The 19699-nt window shown below is 46.2% G+C and overlaps 1 protein-coding gene across 4 annotated transcripts in view; it reads left to right on the forward strand.

Annotated features, from left to right (window-relative positions):
• The window catches only part of LOC131515334 (core histone macro-H2A.1), a 76324-nt gene that overhangs the window by 45143 nt on the left and 11482 nt on the right, over positions 1-19699 (forward strand). Inside the window, exons 5-6 of one of the 4 annotated variants that reach the window (XM_058736120.1) lie at positions 5441-5551; positions 15321-15411. In XM_058736120.1, coding sequence (XP_058592103.1) covers positions 5441-5551; positions 15321-15411 — 202 coding nt within the window. Of the gene's footprint in view, positions 1-5440; positions 5552-13453; positions 13554-15320; positions 15412-19699 lie in introns of all 4 variants that reach the window. The other 3 variants (XM_058736109.1, XM_058736122.1, XM_058736115.1) reach the window with 3 other exon arrangements.

A 19699-nucleotide genomic window follows, 5' to 3' on the forward strand; every position in this document is an offset into this window, starting at 1 on the left:
ATATTGTTTGAGCTTTCTCTTGTTTTTGTTTTTTTTTTTTAACTTTATTGTTTATTTATTTTTGAGACAGAGAGAGACAGAGCATGAGCAGGGAAGGGGCAGAGAGAGAGGGAGACACATAATGTGAAGCAGGCTCTGGGGTCCAAGCTGTCAGCACAGAGCCCGACGCAGGGCTCGAACTCACAAACCGCGAGATCATGACCTGAGCCAAAGTCAGACGCTTTACCGACTGAGCCACCTGGGCGCCCCTCTCTTGTTTGTTTGAAGCAGCCTGTGTTGATATACACTTTTCCTCTTAGAACTGCTTTTGTTGCATCTCGTAAGTTTTGGCATGTTGTATTTCCGTTTCCCTTTGTCTCAAGGTATCTTTTTATTTCTCTTTTGATTTCTTCTTGACCCGCTGGTTGTTGAGTAGTATGTAGTTTAATCTCCACATATTTGAATCTTTCATTTTTTTTTATTTGTAATTGACTTCTAGTTTCTTGGCACTGTGATCAGAAAAGATGATTGATACAATTTCAGTCTTCTCAAATCTATTAAGATGTGTTTTGTGTCCTAAAATATGATCTTTACCACAGAATGTTCTATGTGCATTTGAGAGGAATGTGTATTCTATTACTTTTGGGTGGAATGTTCTGAATATATCTATTAAGTCCACCTGGTCTAATGTGTCATTGATTTTTCTGTCTGGTTGATCTATCTATTGATGAAAATGGAGGTATAATGTCCCCTATTATTATTGTATTGCTTTCTACTTCTGACTTTAGGTTTCTTAGTGTTTGCTTGATATATTTATGTGCTCTTGGATTGGGTGCATAAATGTTCACGGAATTTATGAAATATATACAAATATCTTCTGGTGGGATTGACACATTTATCATGTAATAGCCTTCATTATCTGTTATTGTAGTCTTTTTTTTAAAGAATATTTTACCTGATACATGTACAGGTACCCCAGCCTCCTTTTGGTTTCTAGTTACATGAAAAATATTTTTCCATCATTTCACTTTCAGTCTGTCTTGTCCTTGTGAAGTAAGCCTCTTGGAGGCACCATATAGATGAGTCTTGTGGGTTTTTTTTTTTTTTATGTTTGTTTATTTTTGAGGGAGAGAGAGAGTGTGTGAGCAGGGAAGGGGCAGACAGAGGGAGACACACAGAATCTGAAGCAGGCTCCAGGCTCTGAGCTGTCAGCACAGAGCCCGATGCGGGGCTGGAACCCACAAACCGCGAGATCATGACCTATGCTTAAGTAGGACGCTCAACAGACTGAGCAACCCAGGTGCCCTGATCAGTCTTGTGTTTATCCATTTAGCCTCCCTGTCTTTTGGTTGGAAAGTTTAGTTCAAAAGAAATTATTGACAGGTATGTACTTGTTGCCATTATGTTGTTTTCTGGCTATTTTGTAGTTCTTCTGTTCCTTTCTACCTCTCTTGCTCTCTGCCTTTGTGATTTGATTATTGTTTTTAGTGGTATAGATTTATCTTTTGTGCATTTACTGTAGGGTTTTGCTTTGTGTTTATCATGGACACACAGGTTTATAGAACAACCTATAACAGTTTATTTTAAGCTAATAACATAAGTTTGAACACATTCTCAAACTCTACATTTTTACCCTCTCAACATTTTATGTTATTGATGTCACACTTTATGTGTTTTAATCTTGTGCATCCCTTAACTAATTATCGCAGTTATTTTTACTACTCTTGTGTCTTAACATTCATATTAGCTTTCTAAGCAGTTAATTCTCTACCTTTAGTATAGATTTACCTTTACTAGTGAGAGTTCTGCTCTCATTTATTTTCCTATTACTAATAGCACTCCTTTCTTTTCAGCTTAAAGAAGTCCTTTTAAAAACATTTCTTATAAGGCTAGTTTAGTGGTGATGAACTCCTTTAGCTTTTGCTTGTCTGGAGACTTATTTCTCTATTTCAAAGGACACCTTGGCCAGGTAGAGTATTCTTGGTTGGAAGTTGTTTTAATTTTCAGTACTTGGAATATATTGTGCTTCTCCCTTCTGGCCTACAAATTTCTGCTGAAAATCTGATAGTCGGATGGGGGTTCCCTTGTATGAAAACAACAAGTTGTTTTTCTCTTGCCACTTAGAAGATTCTCTCCTTGTCAAAAATCTTTAACTTGTGACATTTTAATTATAATGTGTCTTGGTGTGGGTCTCTTTGGGTTCATAGTTTTTGGAGCTCTGTGGGCTTCCTGTCAGGATTTTCTTCTTTTTTTATGGCTGAATATTTCAGTATATATATACCACAGTTCTTTACCCATTCGTCTCTCTGTGGACACTTAGATTGTGTCTGTGTGTTGCCCGTTATAAATGATGCTGCTGTGATCAGGGGGTATGGTTCTCTCTTTGACACAGGATTTTTGTTTCCTTTGGTTTTATTCCCAGAAGTGGAATTGCTGGATCATATGGTAGTTCTACTTGTAATTTTTTGAGGAAGCTTCCTATCGTTTTCCCCTAGTGGTTGTCCCAGTGTACAGCATGGGCAACAGCCTTCATGGTGGAGGCCCTGAGCAAATGAATCATTGCTGAAAGCCACCAGGATTAATTATCACAGGCTAAGCCTCACAATTTGGCTTCATAGGCAGCTGCTGACTTATACCCGGGTCCCAGAGAAGCCGTCACAGCCCCTTCTAGTAAAACCAGCTCCCTTTCTTGGATACCTGAAATTCTGAAAGTTAAGGCTTTCTCACCTCTAAAAGTCCAAGTATTTGGGGGCATAAGCACTAAATCCTTATCTACTTATCAACTGTACCCCATTCCCAAGTGTTTACTGAGGACCCCCTGCGTGCACTGCGCTCTCTGGGTAGAGCAGTGGTTCTCAAAGGTTTTTGCTTGTCTACATCCTAAAACAATTTTGAAGATCTTTGTATCTCACACATTTAAATTTTGACAGCTAAACTTTTCATAATAAATTTAAATATCTGTGAAGTGTATAATTTTTGGTATGCAAAACACTGTTTCATCACTCATTTACATGTATCCAAAGAAATTGAAATACAACGTTGATTTGGAGTACCATCATTTAAAAACATACAGACAAGCTCTTTTTTAACAGGCAGCACATTTACATTAATTTTCTCCTTGAACCTGTATTTCCCTTTCACTTGTCCCACAATATTTTATCCTAATGTCAAACATTTTATGCTGCTGGTATTTTCTTGATGTTCAGAACAAAAATAATATGTATACATTTAAATTTACTTGGAAAAAATTTCTTGTGATCACAAATCCACTAAATGCTGTGGATTCTACAGGATTGGATCATTGTCACATTTATTAACACACAGTTGATCACACCAATACTGTGCAAATTTAATAAATATTAAGGAAAATATTCCCTCAACTGTATCTTTTTTTTTTCCCGTAACCGTGTCTTATAATGGGATAGATGGAGATCGTTTTTATAATTCACTCAGGTTCCTAGGACAGTTACTTATAAAATGAAACAGGGTTCAGCATCCTATATTTGGATATTTATAGGTGTAAGTACTTGGAATGTCTTACGCACAGAAAGTAGTTGAATGGGAATGGAAAGCATTTCGGGGCACAGCAATATCACTCGATCCTCCGAACTCTTGAATTATGTGGCAGCAGTCACATAGTAATCTGTCATCAATTTCTTTTAGTATGTTTTACTTCACAATTGTTTTAGATGGACAGAAAAGTTACAGAGAAAGTCCAGAGTGTTCCTGAATGCCCCTCACCAGTTTCCCCATTGTGACATCTTCCATAACCCCGGTACATTTGTCCCAACTAAGAAACTGGCACTGTTAACTCCATCAGTCTGTTAATGATCTCTCATCTGTTAAGTCATTTTGGTATTTCTCCCGTTTTGTTGAAAGCACAGAATTAGAAACATCTGAGTAGTGAAAGGATTTGTCACCCAGCCTTTCCCTTTCTTGTTTCCTGGAAAGTGTATTAAAAATAGGCTTACTAAGACTTACCACGTAACTGTGGGTTATACCTTTTTCACTGTTGGTCTATCATTTGTCCAGTCTGGCGTACTGGAAGAATTAGGAAAGCCATAATAGTGATCATTTTATCATATCTTTGCTAATACCCTGTTTCTTGATAAAATAATTCTTCTCTTATTTATATCAAAACCTTGGAGCTTCGGATTTAGGTCATTTCGTTTATGGAAAATGTTCGAGGTTGGCCATAGAACTTAAATGTCAAAGCATTCCTTCTTGTTAAAGTGTTGACTAAAACTAGCCCTTATTTTTTCATTGCAAGCAAAAATGTTAATATGTTAATGAATTTGAATCCCTAAGTTGGCATGTGGACAGGGTCTGTGGTCCAGAGCCTTCCTTCATAAATGCATGGTCATCTGGGATACCTTTCATCCCCTGTTTTCTTGGTTTCCTCACACTGGAGCATCTCTCAAGAGTGATGTCCTTTTTGATCGTACTTGGGAAGGGAAAAGGTGAAGTATCTAAACACAAATTGACATTGTTCCCGCTATCCTCAGTGTATGATACATGTGAATGCAGAACATCCCCAAATGAGCCAGAATACCCATTTCTCTTATAATCCTCATGCTTAACAGAAATGCATGAAAGACTGGTAAAGTCCTGTATCCCTTTTCCCTCCCTGGGGGTGTGCCAGGCTACTAGTCACTGTGGGAAGCAGGACAAGGGTGGTGGTGCAGGGAGTTCTGACATGAGACCTCTATCACTTGTGCAGATCACTTAGGGTAGATCACTTTCAGGAAAAAGTACATGAGAAAGTTGAGGATCTGGAAATGAATTAAACCTCTCTGGACAACAGACCTTGCAAGGCCCTTAGGAACCCCAGGGTATACGTATCTGAGTCGGGTTGGGGCTGGAAGGAGGCCCATGAGATGCTGATATCCATGCCCACTATGAGGATGGGGAGTCCCCAGGGGCAGCGGGACTCAGCAACAGCCACCATAGGGATCCTTCTCCAAGGCTGGTTTTCATGAAGGACAGTTGGGAGTGTCTTACCTACCGGGCTGGAAGAGGTTGCAGGATTAGGGTTCTTGGTCTGATTTTTGCTCTTTGAGAACTAGTGACCAGGAACAGATCGCTTTTTCCCCTCCAACTTGAATAGTGTGCAGACATCGAGAAAGCAAAGACCCTTAAGTAAGAGATACTTAATTGGCCTAAACTTATAAAAATAGTTGTTCTCGATTATCATTCTACAGTAGAGTTTTGCCTTTAAGTAGCTGTGTGTTTACATGACAAAGTGATGCAAATACAGCTAACTGTCCTCATAGAACTCCCAGACTTCACAGTGAGCCTGCAGCTCCCAAGCTGAGACAGGCCCCAAACTGGTTGTGTTTTAGTTTCCTGTTTTCTGCAGTATTAAGGGGAGGGCCTGTGAGCTTCCTACCCATTAGAAAAGCCCAGATTCCTTTGGTCTCTGCCTGTATGGGCCTCATAGTGACTCTTGTATTTGTGCAAGAAGAAGCAGGGCGAAGTCAGCAAGGCAGCCAGCGCCGACAGCACCACCGAGGGAACGCCGGCCGATGGCTTCACAGTACTCTCCACCAAGAGCCTCTTCCTCGGCCAGAAGGTAGGCAGATGTGCGGCCTCGGTCTGCTCGCGGCCCTGGGACAGACGGGTGGAGGCCACCTCTGTTGCAGGAAGGCCTGGGGATTCCCAGAGGCCACTCCTGGCCGTGTGGGTGTGGAAGGAGGAGTGGGTAGCCTCACGGGGGGTTGCGGCAGGAGCAGTGGGGGAGAGTGGCAGGTGGGAAGAAGAGGTAGTGGTAAAGAAGCGGGAAAGCCGCTCCCGTGGTGGTGGGGGGCTCGGGACAACCCTGGGGATAGTCTGCAGAAGAAGCTACTAATGTGGGATACACTGGTCATCATGTAGCCCCCGGCCAGCAAAACTGCCCCAAGTCAAAGCTGGGTCTTGGAAAAGGAAAGGTCTAGTAGGCAGCGCACAGGCTCGGGTGGGCACTGAAGTCAGAGCCTCTGCTCCGGGGGCGGGATCGTTTTTAGACGTCCTTAGGTAATGGGTGCACTGAGCCACCTCTGGACTCCTCAAGCCAATCTTTTGTTTGTTTTAATCGTGGGCAATGTATTTTCAGCCATCCCAGTGATGCAGCTTTGCCAGGACGCCATGGTTTTGTAAAAGATGATTCACTTTTGTTGAAAATAAAAATGATGCAAAGGCTTTTAAGACCTGAGAGTGAGAGTTAATTAATAATGCTCTATTAACACCAAAAACAAACAAAACAAAACAAAAAACAAAAAAAAAAAACAAATGGGGGGTGGAGAGAGAGGGAATTACGCTTCTCTTAATGTTTCAGTCCTACGTGAGAAACAATTAAAGGCATGAAAGAATTTGACCTTCATGTAAACTGCGTTGTGGCTAACAACTTGGTTCTGAAGCTGCATCATTTTTACAACCTCACTGTCAATTTTCTTTTGCATCTCAGTGACACAGCCCTCCTGCTCCTGCATTGCAAGCGCTCCTTCCCCTCTTCCCCCCTTCCTGTCACTAATTGCACTCAGGCTCTCATGATGCAATTCCTGTGGTGGACCTTGCGTTCCAGCAAATAACCATTGCAGCTGACATTTTATAACCATTATCTGTATTTTGTACGCATTTTTCAAAGGGAAAAATAAGCAGCGCTTGTCATCTTAAGGTCTGGGGCTTTCAGAGTTTTCGTTTAAAAGATTTTTGTTTTTATTTGCTTAAAAGTTTCAACTCAGCAGTGAAGGCAACCACCTGGGTCTACTTTCACACCCTTTAACATGTCCTCTGGGTAATACATGGAACGTTAACGCGAAGCGCCTTCCCACTTGCTTTGGTTTGAACTCGAGTGTGAACACCCTGCTCTTGAGGGGTAGCTCCAGTGTCTTTAGGTCCCTGTTGCAGACCGTCAGCCAGGCCTGGAAGCCGATTCCGCAGGTAGAACAGTTCAGGCCCTCCTGCTGTCCCCCACCGTCTCTCACGCTTTCTCCCATCCCACCCTTGGGTGCCCTGCCCCTGGCCTCTCCCTTCCCTGTGGTGGTCTTGCTGTCTCCTGCTGACTACCCCACAGCCAGCCTCACACCCCCTTACTGGACGAACTCCAGTACCCTCAGAATAGCCGCACTCAGCCACACAGGTGTCCATGTACAAATGGATGCCCTTCTCGATCTCGACGTCAGGGTCTTGTCTGGGTTCTGCTGCATGTGAGCCCAGGAAGGGAGCTGGCAAAGGCCGCAGACACCTTGCTAGTTCCTCTGCAGCCACGCAGTGCCTTCTTCCCCACCATGTGGGGTCTCAGGACCAGGTGCCACAGGTCTAACAGTACAAGAGAGTACAAATCGGCAAACACTTTACCCCATTCAGGATTGGGAAGAGGGGAGACCAAAAAGCTATAGGGAAGTACTGACACTCCATAATAACCTACAGATGTGTCATCTAATGTTGTTTAAGAAACAGAGGAAAATGGGAGAAGTAGACTTGGCAAAGAAACTAATATGCCTGTCTGAGGTCTTGACTTCTGTTTGGTTGAGCTGCACCCCGTGTAAAGCGGTCAGCTGTCAGAGAGGCAGCTGCATGCAGACCCAGACAGACCACCCACCTTCTTCCCCACATCCCACAGTTAAGTGTCAGTGGGGAGAACAAACACCGAGCTACCGCGAGGCTGCCCTCCGCGTCAAATGTGCTTCCAGGTTAATGACCCAAAACTCACACATCCAGGGCGAGGTACCCCCAAATCCAGCACCACACATGCCCTTTAGCAGGGTACTCTATCTCCCCAACTGTGGCATCACAGAATAAGGGAACACCTCAAGTCAGCCTGGGTGCCAGCATCGGAAACTAGTGTGCCAGCAACCCTTTCTGGAACGCTGGGCCCTGAGGTGTGAGGTAGAGCACGTATTTATGGTCGGGAGCGTTATTTTGCAAGCAGTACTTTCTGGTCCTTTATTGGCTATTACTGTGGGGTGAAAGTCATGGCTTAATAATGCAAGAGGGGCAAGAGTCCTAAAACTGATGAGAATTTTCACACAAAGCGCATTTTAAAATGTTACTACCGACCTTAGTTCGTTTTTGTTTTTTTATTCAAGCTAGTTAACACAGAGTATAGTCCTGGCTCCTGGAGTAGAACCCAGTGATTCATCTCTTCCATATGACACCCGGTGCTCATCCTGAAATGTCCCCTCCTTCATGCCCATCACCCATTTAGCCCATTCCCCGACCCACCCCTTCCCTTCCAACAGCCCTCAGTTCTCTGTATTCAAGAGTCTACGGACGTTAGTTGTGAGTTGGATTTTAGGCAGTGTCCTTAGAAGGGTACCTGAAGATGAAGACCGTATCATACCCTTTGTCCCACAAGTCCTGTTTTCCCATCTTTGACCATGAAAGCCATGCTTGAACGCTGCAAGCAGGAGAAGGTAGAGAAAGGTGATACTGCGCCCTGCACAGCCCTGCAAGGCCTGGTTGCTAAGCTACTCACAGAAGCTGGCCCAGGGCTCAGGAGCCTGGGGTCTAATTATCATTGACGATGGTGTATTTCAGGTTCTCAAGTCTCAGGAGTGATCGTCCTCATTACTCTGCTTTTATCCAGCATTCACTGTTGAATTGTTTTCAAAAAGAAGACAGTGCTGTGAATCTGAATCTACCGAATGTTTTTGCTTTGTGCTTCAACAGAGATTCACAGCTTCCTTCCAGAGATTGAAAAACCTGATGGGTTTTTTTTTTATTTCCAAAAAATTCTTCCAATGTGTATTTCTATAAATCTGTGTCAGTGGTAGTAACTGATTGGGGCTTCCTTGGTCAGCAGTAGGGAAGGCAGCGTAAGGAGAGTGTGAGTGAGTCTCCAAGCCTCCCAACTGTCAGGATCGGAGCCGCAGCCCCGTAGGCCGCTAAAGGCATGGGGCAGGGTACTTTGGGTTTTCTGCCTCTCAGAGATACCCGGTTCCCAGAGGCTGGAATACTATAAGGAGAGGGGGCAGTTGAGATGGCAGTGAGGAGAAAAGGGCTGATGCCGTCTTTCTACCCCTACAGCTGACAATGGGCCTCTCACAGGCCATGAAGGGTGCTGGCTCTGGGCTTCTAGGCCTCCAGTGGTGCTCACATGTGTCCTTTGTGTGGCAGGTCTAGCCTGAAACCTGCCAGATGATACCACCAGACCTGAGATCTTCAGGAGAATTAAAGCTGGAGATCTGGGGATGTGTGCAGGCAGGGCATCAGAGCACCGTTAAAGAAAACCCCTTGATCCCAGAGGCAGGGCAGGATGGGGCCACAGAGAAGACACAGTTCTCCATGAGGGGCTTAGAAACAGTGCCCTCTCCCTTGGCCTTGGTTGAAGTGGACTTTGGTGACAGGAAGAGAGTTGCATTGTATATGGCCAGCACAAGGAAATAAGACTGGTCAGTCTTTTCCCTTCCTTGTCCATTGTGAAGGCATTGTCAAAGAGATGTCAAAATTTAATAATTCCAGGCTAGATTAAACATGTCCTTCAGATACTGTATCAATTACTTTTGTTTCCTAAAATGGAATTTTTGATAAGTAAAAAAAAAAAAAAAAAAAAAAAATAGGATTCCTCTAGCCAAATAGGTCATGTCAAGGCACAGTCCACATATCTGTCTAGTAGTTCCAAGCCACTGGCTCCTTCCCTATCATTGGCAGGCCTCCTTCTGACCTGCCCTAAGTGGTGGGGGCCACAGCCTGCCTTCCAGAAAGGCCAGGTTGGCCCTGAGCCACTTGAGGTCCATTGCAGACCAAGGGCCCGGTTTCTGAGCTCTGGCATTTCCATTAGCCCTGCTTTAAGAGAAGAGAGATATGCATTTCACCTCAGAGTTGTCGGGATGTTTGACATTCAATTACAGCTCTGTTTGTGTGCCTGTAGCAGCCTGAGCACTGTCTTGGGCCTCTTGTGGCACTCAGGGTTAAGAGACAACCCAGTCTCTGCCTTCTGGGAGCTTCTCCTAATGAGTTCACTTGTGAGTAGAGAACAAGGACTAATGTGGACATAACCACTGGAGGGAATATGGGGGTACTACAGACCGAGAGACCGGATGTGGTAAACCCAGCTAAGATTAGGGTAGTCAGGGCCCAGAGATGGAAGGGTCTCACGGGACACTTAGCTAGGTCCCCTTCTTCCACCTCCACAGCCAAGTAGGACCCCCTTCTGCTCTCTAACTGGCAGTGCCCTTTCGTCACTCTCTACGGTGGCCAGCAATCTTCAGATGTTTTAAACTCCCCGTGCTGTCATTCAGAACTTATTTTTCCTTTTTTTTTGTTTTTTTAAGACTTTTATTTATGTATTTTTTTAATGTTTATTTTTGAGAGAGAGAGAGACAGCATGAGCAGGGAAGGGGCAGAGAAAGAAGGAGACACAGAATCTGAAGCAGGCTATAGACTCTGTGGTGTCAGCACAGAGCTCAACATGGGGCTCAAACTCATGAACTGCAAGATCATGACCTGAGCCAAAGTCTGAGGCTCTGACTGAGCCACCCAGGTGCCCCCAAAACTTATTTTCTCATCATTCCCAATGATAAGACAAAGAAGTAGAGACCTTATTCAAATTTCGAAATCCTTAGTCCCGCCTCCCAGAGAATCAAACTAAATACGAGAATTTTCACAGTTACCCAGAAATCTTATTTCCCAGCCCACAGGTCCCCGTGCTCTGCCCTGTACTTCATAGAGCCATGTGGCTCCTGGGAGAAGGGGGTTGGGACTTGGCAGGACTGGCCATCTTTCCCGGCCCCATCAGGCCTATTTGTATGTACCCACTGGACAACAGGATCCTTGCAAGACATTTGCACACGTGGCCTGTTTGTATCCCATGCTCATGGGCTTTCTCCTCCTGTTCAGGGGAGCTTTGGCCTTTGTTCTTGATCATTTCACTGTTGGCTTCTGTCTACTGGCCTGCCCGCCCAAGCCAATCTGGTTACCCAGGTGTCTTTCCAAAGTGCCTCTAGCCATGTGGCCTCTCCCCTCGCACGCATGTCTCTCCCAGACACACACAAGGCTCCCCCCACCCCAAACACATGCTATATAGTCCAGAGGTGGTTTTTAAAGTACCTCTATATATTTAATAGCAGAATGGTTCTGCAGCTCAGCCCCTCACCCTGAAGACTTGTACTAAGCCTGGTACACGGCGGAATATAGTCGGAAAAGCAAGACTCAGATGTAAGGGAGAGTGAGAGTACTTGGTTGGCTGGGAATTCTCTGTTGCAGGGGCCACGGCTCGGTGCGGTGCTTCAGAAAGCAGGCTGCCTCTGTCAGAAAGGAAGGTGCATAGAGTGAATAGGGAGTTCTCCAAGGAATTTGCGCTGTCTGCGACCATTCCCTCGCTTCAGCACTGCCATGAAGCCCCCGGAACCCACCCCCCACACACAGTTTGTCCAGAGAGCCCATCCCACAGGCAAAAGGGGGCTTCTCCCCAGGCAGAGTCAGAGACCATGTTCTGGGGTCTTCTCTGCTAGCCAAATCAAAGCCCATGGAAAACATCTGATTTTCCAATGAGGCATCTCCAAGTATAAGTTCAGAAGCATCTACCCCATTGGAAAAAAAATAGCGTGAATTTTAGGGATCTGAACATGTCTTTTTTTAAAACAACAAGAAAGGAAACTCCTAGGTATCCTAAAAGTGTACTTATCTATACCACACCAAGTAGTGTTGCTTTCCCGGTTTTCTCCTTTCCCTTCTTCCCTCAATAACCTGCTACTACTTTACAGTATAGGGTCTTGGGGTGTTTGTTTTAGGAGGAAGAGCAGGGAAGATTCACTTAATTTGAGTTGCTATAAACACTGTTTGCTTGAAGTGAGATGCAATACTTATATGATAATCAAACCCTTCACCTTGTCCTGAATCCTGACTCCTCACTTGCCTTCCTTGAGCCCCCCAGTCTTGCCCATGCACACCCCTTCTCCCTCAGCACAGCATTTAGCACCCTCGCCCCGGTACTGGTCTCTTGTATGCCTCTGTTCTGCAGTGCTGAGCGCTCTGCTGTGTGAGGTCACCCCCCCACCCCCCACCCCCCTGTGGGCTTCTTCCAGGTTCGGGGATGTTGGTGGCCCCTGAACCACCTGCAGTGCTGGAAACCATATCCCAGGAAGTCCTGGTGCAGAAAACTTGTTCCTCTTCCACCTTCCAGCCCTAACTAGAAGTGGGACCCTGCTGAGCCTTTCCCCAGTCGTATGACCAGATTTCTTTCCAGAAGTGCTTTCTCACAAAGAATGACTTAGTTTCAGCAGGTCTTTTTTGAGAATCTCCTGTCTACTTCTGGGAATCAGAAATGCGGGTTTATATTTCTGGTGCTTATAGGGTGTCAGGTTTTTTGTTTGGTTTTGTTTTCAACAAAACACTTGGCCTCAGAAATTCAGTGCATTGGAGCTTAGTTGCCAAGAGCCTCCCTGCCAAGTGGCTGCACACGGCCCTGTCCTCCAAGTGCGTGCCTGGACAAAGGCTCCTGTCCTGCTGGGCCCTGCCGCTGCGGGCAGCTCTTCCAGCGTGGATCACAGTGGGTCCCAGGCACCAGCTCCTCTGAGGGCTGCTTAGGCATTGCTCTTGGCTGCAGCTGTTAGGAATTCATGTCACTGAAGGATAAGCGTCTTAGTGAGCTAGCACTTTGCTGCAGGCACTTGGACCTAAGAACAGGAGGGAAAAGGGTAGGACCCAGGACAGTAGTCCTGGGCCAGCTAATTCCACTTGTCCTTCTGACAGGCATATCTAGAACTCAGGGCTTCTCTCATCCTGATGCTTGCTGTAGCAATGGAATACCTGTGGGAAGGGAGGACATTCAGTGGCTCTTCAAAGAGAGCCAGTTGGTTTCCATGCTCATGAAACTCGAGGAAAATCCTCGACCCAGTGGGCCTCCACAAGGTGAAACATTTTAAGAGACACACGGTCTTGCCAGAGAACTGCTGGTTCTCTTCCTGGCTTTCACCAGAACTTCAGGATTAGAGGTTTCTAAGCAACAGACCATCTTGCTCCTTGCTACCTCCGAGCAGGGCAGGGGAGCCAGCCAACCAGTAGTCAGGGTGATGGGGACAACTTTAAAGACCCATGGCCAGTTAGAGGAGAATGGCAGAGCTACTAGGGCTTTCCCACACCAGCTGGGACTTCTGTACCATCCCAGGGCTCAAAGAAGAGGTCACATACACCGTTCCCACCTCGGCAATGAGTACCCCGATGCTGGGTCCTGATAGCTGCTGTACTTTTTTCCTTCAAAGGGAAGTGGATCCATCAGTCCACATGGCTTATGCCTCCCTTTGGCCCCAAGCATCACCCAGCAGGTTCTGGAGCCTCAGCCTAGCTTGCTTCCTTTCAGCATCCTGAGCAGCCCTGGAGCCTTGTTTGAACTGGATTCATTTTAGCCAGCGACTCCCTGTCCCGCCTCCCCACCCCCACCCCGTGCGCCCAGTGCCCCTGGAGTGTGCACTGCCCTTCATCTGTATCCCAAGGCTCACTTCTCTGTGACTTCCCGGCTGTCCTGTTATTTCCCACCTCATGCTTTTCTTTTCAGCTGAACCTTATTCACAGTGAAATCAGTAATTTAGCCGGCTTTGAGGTGGAGGCCATAATCAATCCTACCAATGCTGACATTGACCTTAAAGATGACCTAGGTAATTGGGGATGGGGTTTGGCACCGCCAGCTGTCAGATGAAAAGTTATGGAACCCAGAATTTAGGCTCTTCATCGTCTCAAACTTCAGATGGTCAAGCCAAATTTCCAAATCCCAGTTGAACATTTGAAGGAAATCCTCAATGTTTACTCACTCCAAGCCATTTCAAATGGAAATGATCCGATAATGTTTCATTGAGTGCAATTGGCTATTTTCCCCTTGATTGTAAATGTATTGCCATCTAAATTCTCTTCCATAATGATCATACTGACTGCTGGTTACTTGGGAGGGATTTTTTAAAAATGTGTTTGTTTTTTTTTAGAACTGAAAAATCTCAGGTTACTACAAAATGATAGTTTCTCCATTTAAGCCCTAATTAGAAATGACAAAGCTTAAAAGCACTTGAAAAGGGAGAAAATTAAACTGCATCAGTATATCATTAAGTTGTCTTTAATCCACCAGTAAATTGGTTTCCCCTAAATTTACCACTTACTGTCACTTCCTCAATTTTTCTACAACTGAAAACAGTATATGACTGCATGCCAGCTTCATGAATTATTTGATTAGGGGATGGTATTAAACAGAAGGGCAACATCTCTTTCTGGGTGAGCTCCTACAGAGGACAACTCTGCCTCAGAGCCACGGTGTCTCCCTGGTTGGGGGCAAGCTGAGAGGGATCCCTCAGTATCCCATTCTGTGGCTTGATCTTTGCCCGGAGAACTGTCAGCTCAGGGGCTCAATGAAGGCTCCTGACCTCTCAGCCTTGAGCCTTGACAGGGGCAGCAGACTAGCAGAGGCCCACCATGGTAGCTTCAGGCCTGATGCCGACCCAGGTTTGTTTTATAAACCTTTACCCCCGACCTTTGGCTACCTTTGTAAGGTGGCAGATTTGTTTACTGGCACAGATGCTCATTCCAGAGCCCAGGCCCGACCCCACACCAATTGGGTGTAACAGTGGGCCGGAAACATAGGAACTGGGACTCAAGAATGCCCTGCCCGGCCTTGTTTCCGACCACATACTCTCTTCATATGGATATTTTCTTAAAAAAAAAAAAAAAAAAAAAAAAGGCCACAGGCTAGAAAAAGCAGGGATCCGATCTATCCAAAGTATGTTTTATGTGTAAAATACATGAAAATAAAGAGTGACTAGAGTAAATGGTAGACCTGGAAAAACATTTGTACACATTGAGCGGGAAAAAATAAAGGCAGTTCTCTATGCACACATACTGTTTTCTTGGTTTTCAAGAGCTGTCCCTTGAAGGCAGACCAAACGTTGAATGTCGTAAGACCAAAACTCCAGCTCTGAACGTTGACGGCTGCCAACAAAATGGAGAAACTCGTTGTTGTGGTTGGCCTGATAGTCCACGTTTTTTTTAAAACAGATGCCATGTTTTAGTAGCCTTCTCAGTGGGGTGCCAGTTTTATAGGCTTTTGCGAAGTGAAACGGGGCATTCGTTGTTTTGTTATTTCTTTTAATCTTTGGAAATGATCTCATGTGTGTGTTTCTCTTTTTTTGGACATGTCATTCAAATGTTTAATTTAAACATGTCACATTTGATATTCCTCCTCCTCCTCCTCCTCCTCCTCTTCCTCCTCCTCCTCCTCACCCCCATCCACATGTGCGCACACTTCGTGGACTGATTGCCCCTTGGGCTCACATGTTGGAATCGACCAGGTAGGCCAGCCCCGCCATTGGGGCATTAGTAAATGTGCCTGTGCGTGGGTCTCGGTCCAACACAGTTGATATACATTTGTTTACCTGTTATAGTTGCAAGTTGTACAGGCTGACATTGCCTCGATCGACAGTGATGCTGTCGTTCACCCGACAAACACTGACTTCTACACCGGTGGTGAAGTAGGTAATGCCTAGCCGGGTGCTGCCGAGTGTGTGTGTGCATGGTCAGTCGGCCGCCGCAGACAGCTTGATCCTTTGACAGCTATGCAGGGCTGCATTCATTTCACACTTCCAGCTGTCCCCGGCCTCCCCAAGGTCGACCTTGCTAAGGTCTCCAGTCCCCGGGCTGCAGACACGAGAGGTACAGCTAGTTGGCAGCCAGGGTGCATCATGCAGCTCACAGATGGGCGCGCTTCTGGTTTGGAAACTGGTTCGGCAGTATCATTTCTGCATTTGCTTCACGAGGCACAGCTTTGTCGGAGACTGGGTTCACCCGTGATTTCGGCTGCGAAGGGGATGCAGCCAGGTCGGCTGAGTGGCCTCCAAGACCACTGATGTGACCACTGTGGACCAGACACATAGCAATACTTAGGCACAGGTGTCAGCACCGCTCCCCCCACTTTGGCATCGGAAGCACGCTTTCCTGAAGATGGCCTCAAGGCCTCAGGTGCACTCGGGCATTTTGAGAACACTCTCCCACACTGAGGTTCTCAGACCTTTATTGCATGAAAGTTACCTCATTCTGGTGTGGGGTGCCTAGACCACTTGAGAAACTCTGCTAGACCCAGAAAGCTCCTTCCTGTTCCCTGGCAGCTGACACCCATAGTCATTTGGCTTCTGGCACTCAACATCTGAGGGTGGGGTGAGGAAGAGAGAGGGAAGGCTGGGTGCCGAGCCCTGGGGCCGCTGGCCTGCTGCATGAAAGTCAGGTAGTGCCCTGCTCTAAGAGTATGCTGTGCTGCTTACGTGATGAGGGGGCATCCGGATGGATGGCAAAAAGGCACCGCTTTGGAGCTAGGTAGAAGGAGCGCAAATCCCAACCTTGCTATTTGTAGGTCATGAGAGTTGGGCCAGTTACTTAACTCCCCAGTGCCTCGGTTTCTCTGTCCTATCGCAAGAGTGATAATAGTGAGAGTTAGGATAACTTAAGCAAAGCACCTTGTTTTGTGTCTGCCTCCTGATTGGTGCTTACCGTATAGCCTTACTCTCACGTGTATCTAATGATTTTTACCATCGATGTGCTAGTCCTGAGAGTGGTGCCCTAGTTGTAGATTTGAACACCACTTTCTAAAATGGTGCCCTTGCTACGGGCAGAAGTGAAGTCATGTTGAAGGCTGAGGCTATGGGGATTTTCATGAGCGTCCCAGACAGTGGAAGTCCAACAGCTTAGCAATCCGAGGTTGTCCAGCTCTGTTTAGTGTCATGAGCAAAGCCCGCTGTTCACAGCCTGCCCTAGCCACTGGGATTTGGGCTGATTGCTCTCCTGGGCATTTTGGATCTCGGACGTGGATGGAAAAGACACACTGGACGGGAAGTTGGGATTCGCCAAGTCGTCCAGGCCAAAATGAAATCAGGCTGTAGGCAATTAAAATAAACTCCACTTTCACAAGATTTTGGAGGAGTTTAAGAGCTCCTAAGTCAGACAGCTTAAGAGAAAGATATTCTTTCTCTTTATTTCTTGACCAAATGAAAACTTGATGGGAGGGAAATAAACAGAACAGCTAAGGGCTTATCTTTCCACCAGGAGTGACTGAGGCCTGGGTTCATCCTGCCATCCAGGACTTTGGGTAAAATGGAAGTTAGCACCCTTCCGGCGCAAAGGGGTCTCCCCCAGGCCCAAGGAGAAGAGAAAGCTGACTTTCTTTGCTGTGGCTGTGGAAGGGGTGCGTTCAGCAGGATTAGTTGTGCTGGGACATAGAGCTGGAGGCTTTGAGATGGAGTTAGGAACCAGCCAGGTGATAGCAGGGAAAGAACCTAGTCCTTCCTAAACCGTGATCAGAACTGGTGCTAATCCTTTCCCCTGTGATGTGCTTGCCCTCCCCCCACTGAGGTGCACAGGGGAGGCATGCTGAGCCTCAGTGACTTCTAAGTACCCTGGGTCCATGAGCTTGCCCGAGGTCACGCGGCCCATCACTCACGGACACTGTCACGGCTGGAAAAGAACCTCCACAGGTCCGGATGGCTTCACTGGCCGGCAGGAACCCTAAATGACTGTGCCAGAACCCAGGTCTTCCAAAGCCCACCTCAGTGCCTTTTCTCAGTGAACCAGTCCAGACTAGTACTGAACCCACCTATCTTTTACAATGCCAAAACAATGAAAAACCAGATTCATGCATGGCCTCAATTGGTTCCAGCTCCCACTTTGATGTGTGAGAGGGGAAAAGAGGAAGCTAGGACACGATCACTCTATTTCTCCCATTGGGTGTGAATTCCTGAGACCCAAGACTGCTGGAAGAAGGAATGCCAGTGCAGGAATGCTTAGCCCCGTGATTAACTCTTACCCATCACAGTTCTTTCTAACAGTGAAATAGACCACAGGCTTAGCCTGACATATGCCCAAGCCTAAATTTTCGCTTAGGCTGTTTTGGACACCAATACTTATGCCTGCTTTCTAAGCATGAAATAATGTTCTTGTTCTCATGGGAGTAACACGTGTTTATGCTTGGGGGCAAAGAAGCCAATTGCTTTATGATTAACCCTGAAGTGAAGCCTAAAAAACAAGAGTCTTACATTACTAGTGTTGACAATACAGTCGAAATGGGCCTGTTTCTTGTTACAAAGTACACGTGTGTCTACATGAACATGTGCGTACATATGTGTGTGTAGGAGTCCAGTCCTGACCGGGTGATTGCCTGCAACCTAGGGTTCAATTTTTAAGTTTGGGAAATGCATTGAGTGTATTTTAACTTGCAAATTTCACTTCTAATTAAAGCGAGATTTAATTATAAGTAAAAAAATTTTAAAGTAAACACTCTTCCTAAGATCAAACACCTTTAATTACAAATAAGCCCATTTTCTTAATCGTTTTTGCTTTAGAGAGGAGCTGGTAGTATTCCTCCAGTGCTGATCTTATTTTGCCTCCCAAATTTCTCAGTTCTCCCCAAAGAGCATATAGGGGTAGAGGATGCACACCTAAAATAGTTGCACGTAGAGCGTATTTGTTTCCCTCCTGCAAACTTGAGAATGGGTCAGGAGGGAAGGCCCGACCAGGTGTTGCGGGCAGCAGTGTTTGGGACCCAGCAGATTCAGAATTCAGAGGCGTTTTTCTCGGCTGCATGATATTTTGAGTGAACCCGTAACTGGGCCTCACTCCTCTGGGTTGTATCCTCAGAGTCTCCCCTTCCTGCCAGGTGGAGGTGGCTGTGAGGTCTGACCCTGCTCCCTCATGCCTATGCGGCCACCGTTTGGGACACTGGTCTTTGTCAGAAATAGACAGCGGCTGTCACAGCAGTTAGAAGTCTCTGGAGTGGATGTGTTTTCCCTCCTGACACCGCTGCTATTTTAAGTGTGTGTGACTGCTTTCCAAGACAGGCGGAGGTGTGAGGACAGTCTGGGCTAATAAGGGATGCTGGATCCTACCCCAAGCATCCCGTGCTAATTGCTCTTTAAAAGCAGGGCCTGCTCTTCGCCATCCTAGAGCTCCCTGGGGGTGCCGGCCTGCCGGTCACGCTCATGCACACAACCCCAGACTTCCTGCAGTGGGCCGGCGTGCGGGCCGGTGCCTGCCATCAGCCCCGGTGCCGTCTCTTTTGTGACAGTGCCCAGACGATGTGCTCTTCCCTCCAGATACTTCTTGGGGTTAGTTCACTCCTGCAGAGCAAGCACGCCAGTGAGGCAGGTTTTTCTAAGACAGAAAGACCTAGTCCCGACAGGGTGAATCCAAAGAGAATTTGGGCTGGTGCACTCTGATGCGCCCTGACTGACACCTACTACAGTGTGCCGAGTGCAACTCCGAATTTTCCAAGATAAATGGTGAATCTTAAGGGGAGTATTTTATCCTCTTGTGAGGAAAAGTACTTTAAAATGTGCAAAACTGATGAATCAGAGCTTAAGGAAGAGACCCCATTCTGGCCAAACTTTAAAGGACGATGTTGTCACACGTTTTCAATGCCGCCTGTTGTGCCACACGAGGCATTTGACCAACAGGCCTCACAGGTGTTGGTAACCTTGTGTGGGAACCCGGTTTTCCTGGCAGGAATTGGGTACTTAGCAAGAACCCGAATTCCAGAAAAGGTGCTGCCTACCTCCACTGGGTTTAACCTTCAAAATCTGGTGAACAGTCATCTTCTTTTACAAACTTTCATGTGGTACAAGCTCCCCTTTAAGCTCTGCTTCTGATGTTACCTTCCTTTACCTAAAGTGATTCTGAGTCATTAGTGTGATGAAGGAAATACTGTCTGAGGCCATTTTTTTCTTTTTTTTTTTTTTTTATCTTTTTCCTTTCCTTTTTTTTTTTTTTTTGTATTCACCTT

This window comes from Neofelis nebulosa, chromosome 1 (genome assembly GCF_028018385.1).
Source record: "Neofelis nebulosa isolate mNeoNeb1 chromosome 1, mNeoNeb1.pri, whole genome shotgun sequence".
Lineage (NCBI taxonomy): Eukaryota > Metazoa > Chordata > Mammalia > Carnivora > Felidae > Neofelis > Neofelis nebulosa.